At 27.5% G+C, this 2880-nt stretch overlaps 1 protein-coding gene across 1 annotated transcript; it reads left to right on the top strand.

Moving 5' to 3' along the window:
- The first annotated feature begins 1943 nt into the window (after positions 1-1943).
- Positions 1944-2880, top strand: LOC121987118. The gene is made up of 4 exons (XM_042541016.1): positions 1944-2063; positions 2130-2183; positions 2280-2426; positions 2509-2880. Exons 1-4 carry the CDS (start codon positions 1944-1946, stop codon positions 2878-2880), a joined length of 693 nt encoding a protein of 230 aa, XP_042396950.1.

Raw genomic sequence — 2880 nt, 5'->3', positions numbered from 1 at the left:
AAGAACCGAGACTCAATTAAATCTTGTTTACGAGCACGTTGGACGAGAATAGTACCAGAAGGACAAGTATCATTGAATCCATAAAAAAAATCTGATTTAGATTTTGCAAGCTTCATTCTTTTTGGTAGACTACTTGGTTTTAACTACAAAGATCATTTGGCCAATTAAAGGACCGAATGAATTATACCATGCAATAAAAAGCATTATATAAATTTGACTTATGTTCTTAATGCTTAATACCTGAAGAGTGTGATTTTTCAACATAGGGTGGTCAAATGCTGGTTGTTTATACATATCAACACAGTCAAATAGATCTCCAGCTATTGTCTAACAAAAAATAATAATTTCAATAAAAAATTTATTTATAATTTCTCAAAAGAATATAAATAATGACCTGAATGGTTTTGAAGGAATGTTTAGCTTCCTTGTTCCATGATCTTGAATGTGCCCCATCAATTGAAATAAACACCAGAAATAAAATATGAAGTAACATGATGTGAAATGATACGAAAGTTTAGTTTTGTAATATATAGTAAATCTGTGCTGATTCTCACTTATAAATACATGAAAAAAAGTCTATTGTTCCTAAAAATATAGGAATCATTAATTAAAAAAATGAACGAAAGGGAATTTATTTGCATTTTTTAAATAAAATAATTAAATAAAATAATAAATAAAAAAGAAATTATTTGTATATTTAAGTGTGCAATTTATATTTTTTGTTTACTTTTAAATATAAATAAATGGAAGGAAATTTATTATTTTAACTACATTAATTTTACTATTAATTTTTAGTAAATTTTAAGAATATATTAATAGAGAGATAAATGCTTACATTTTGTATAAATATAAATTTATTATTTTAACATTAATAGAGGCTTATATTTGGTATAAATTTTGAAATTTCTTATTTTAACTTTAATATAGATAAGCTTTAATTAATTTAACATTAATTTTATATAAATTATAGAATTACATTAATGACAAATTAAACATTTAAAAGAATGGAAATAATTTCCCTTTTATTTATTTATTTTATTTAATAATTATTATAACTTACTAATTATAAATTTTAAGATTACATTAATAATAAATTACAAATTTAAAAATGCAAATAAGTTCCCTTTCATTCATTGTTTTTTAATTAATGATTCCTAAATTTAATGGACTATAGACTTTTTTTGTGTGTGTATTTATAAGTGAGAATGTGCAAAGATTTACTAGCTACATATTGCAATACTAAACCTTCATATCATGTTACTTCGTATTTTATTTCTGGTGTTTATTTCAATTGATAGGGCACATGCAAGATCATGGAACAAGAGAGCTAAGTATTCGCTCAAAACTATTCAGGTTGTTATTAATATTTTTTGAGGAATTATAAATAATATTTTTATTGAAATTATTTATTTATTTATTAGACAATAGCTGGAGATCTATTTGATTGTGTTGATATGTATAAGCAACCGGCATTTGACCACCCTCTATTGAAAAATCACACTCTTCAGGTATTGAGAAGTCAAATTTATATGATGTTTTTTATTGTATGGTATAATTCATTCGGTCCTTTAATTAGTCTAATAATCTTTGCAGTTAAAACCAAGTAGTCTTCCAACGAAAATGAAGCTTGCAAAATCTAAATCAGCTTCTGTTTATGGATTCAATGATACTTGTCCTTCTGGCACTGTTCTCGTCCAACGTACTCGTAAACAAGATTTAATTGAGTCTCAGCTATTGAGAAACCAATTTAGAGCACATGACTTAGCCTACAAGCCAACTGGGGCAGGACATCACGTTAGTTATTATTTTTTTATCACTTTTATTATTATTATTACAATTTTAGTTCATTATTTATAGAGTTCAAAGAAAAATAATATTTGCATTATACATAGTATGCCCTAATTGAAGCTGACATTGGTCAAATTTATGGAGCGTACGCAAAAATGGCAACTTACAGGCTTTCAAATATACCAACTGGTCAATCATCATCTGCCACTATATATCTTCATGGTGATGTAAATGTTCCGAACAATGAACGCAATGTGATCCAGATTGGTTGGCATGTAAGCTAATACAAATCATTTACTAATATTGTTTTATATCGTCACTAATTAATATCTAATTCATAGGTTTCAACCCTCCTGTACGATACAAATTATCCTCGTTTTTTTACTTATTGGACTGTAAGTATAAATCTTTTAATTTTTATTCTTTTAGTTTCATATGTTATATATATATATATATATTCTTAGATAAAATATTTTATTACATGTTTTCAGAGTGACGGATATGAGAAAACGGGATGTGTGAATTTGTTATGTCCTGGTTTTGTTAGCACCACTAATATTTATGGACCTGGAAGTTTTATTCCTCAATTTTCCACTTATGGCGGCGAACAAAAATATCTAGCGATACTAATCGCCAGGGTAATTTTTTTATTTTTTCTAAATGATACTTTTTATTGAAGTTTAATCCTTATTAATAAATTTTATGTATTTTCATTTATAGGATTCTAATACAGGGAATTGGTGGGTTACATATAATGATGAACTACCTCTTGGGTATTTCCCTAAGGAATTGCTTCCAACGATGGATGATTGTGCAGAAATGGTTCAAATGGGTGGACATGTTTACTCTCCCTTGAATGTGCCAAGCCCTCCGATGGGCAGTGGTCATCCAAGTAATGAAGGACGTAATAAAGCTGCTTATTTCATTCAAGTTCAGTTTGTGGATTGGTTTAATAGAACTTATGATTTAGATCCTACGCGTATTGTGGCTTGGGCTGATATCGGTGATTATTATAGCATAACGGATAATCATTATGTAGATGATAAAGATAAATTTGTTTTTGCTTATGGAGGAGCTGGAGGTTTTAAATAA

This window comes from Zingiber officinale, chromosome 5B (assembly GCF_018446385.1).
Source record: "Zingiber officinale cultivar Zhangliang chromosome 5B, Zo_v1.1, whole genome shotgun sequence".
In the NCBI taxonomy this organism is placed as follows: Eukaryota; Viridiplantae; Streptophyta; class Magnoliopsida; order Zingiberales; family Zingiberaceae; genus Zingiber; species Zingiber officinale.
Note: the sequence above shows the minus strand (reverse complement) of the source record. Positions and strands in the feature narration are given on the sequence as shown.

Coding starts and splice junctions, on each gene's coding strand:
- LOC121987118 (XM_042541016.1), top strand. CDS start 1,944: ATGGCAACTTACAGGCTTTCAAATATACCAACTGGTCAATCATCATCT. Junction 2,064..2,129: donor TGATCCAGATTGGTTGGCAT/GTAAGCTAATAC, acceptor TCTAATTCATAG/GTTTCAACCCTCCTGTACGA. Junction 2,184..2,279: donor GTTTTTTTACTTATTGGACT/GTAAGTATAAAT, acceptor ACATGTTTTCAG/AGTGACGGATATGAGAAAAC.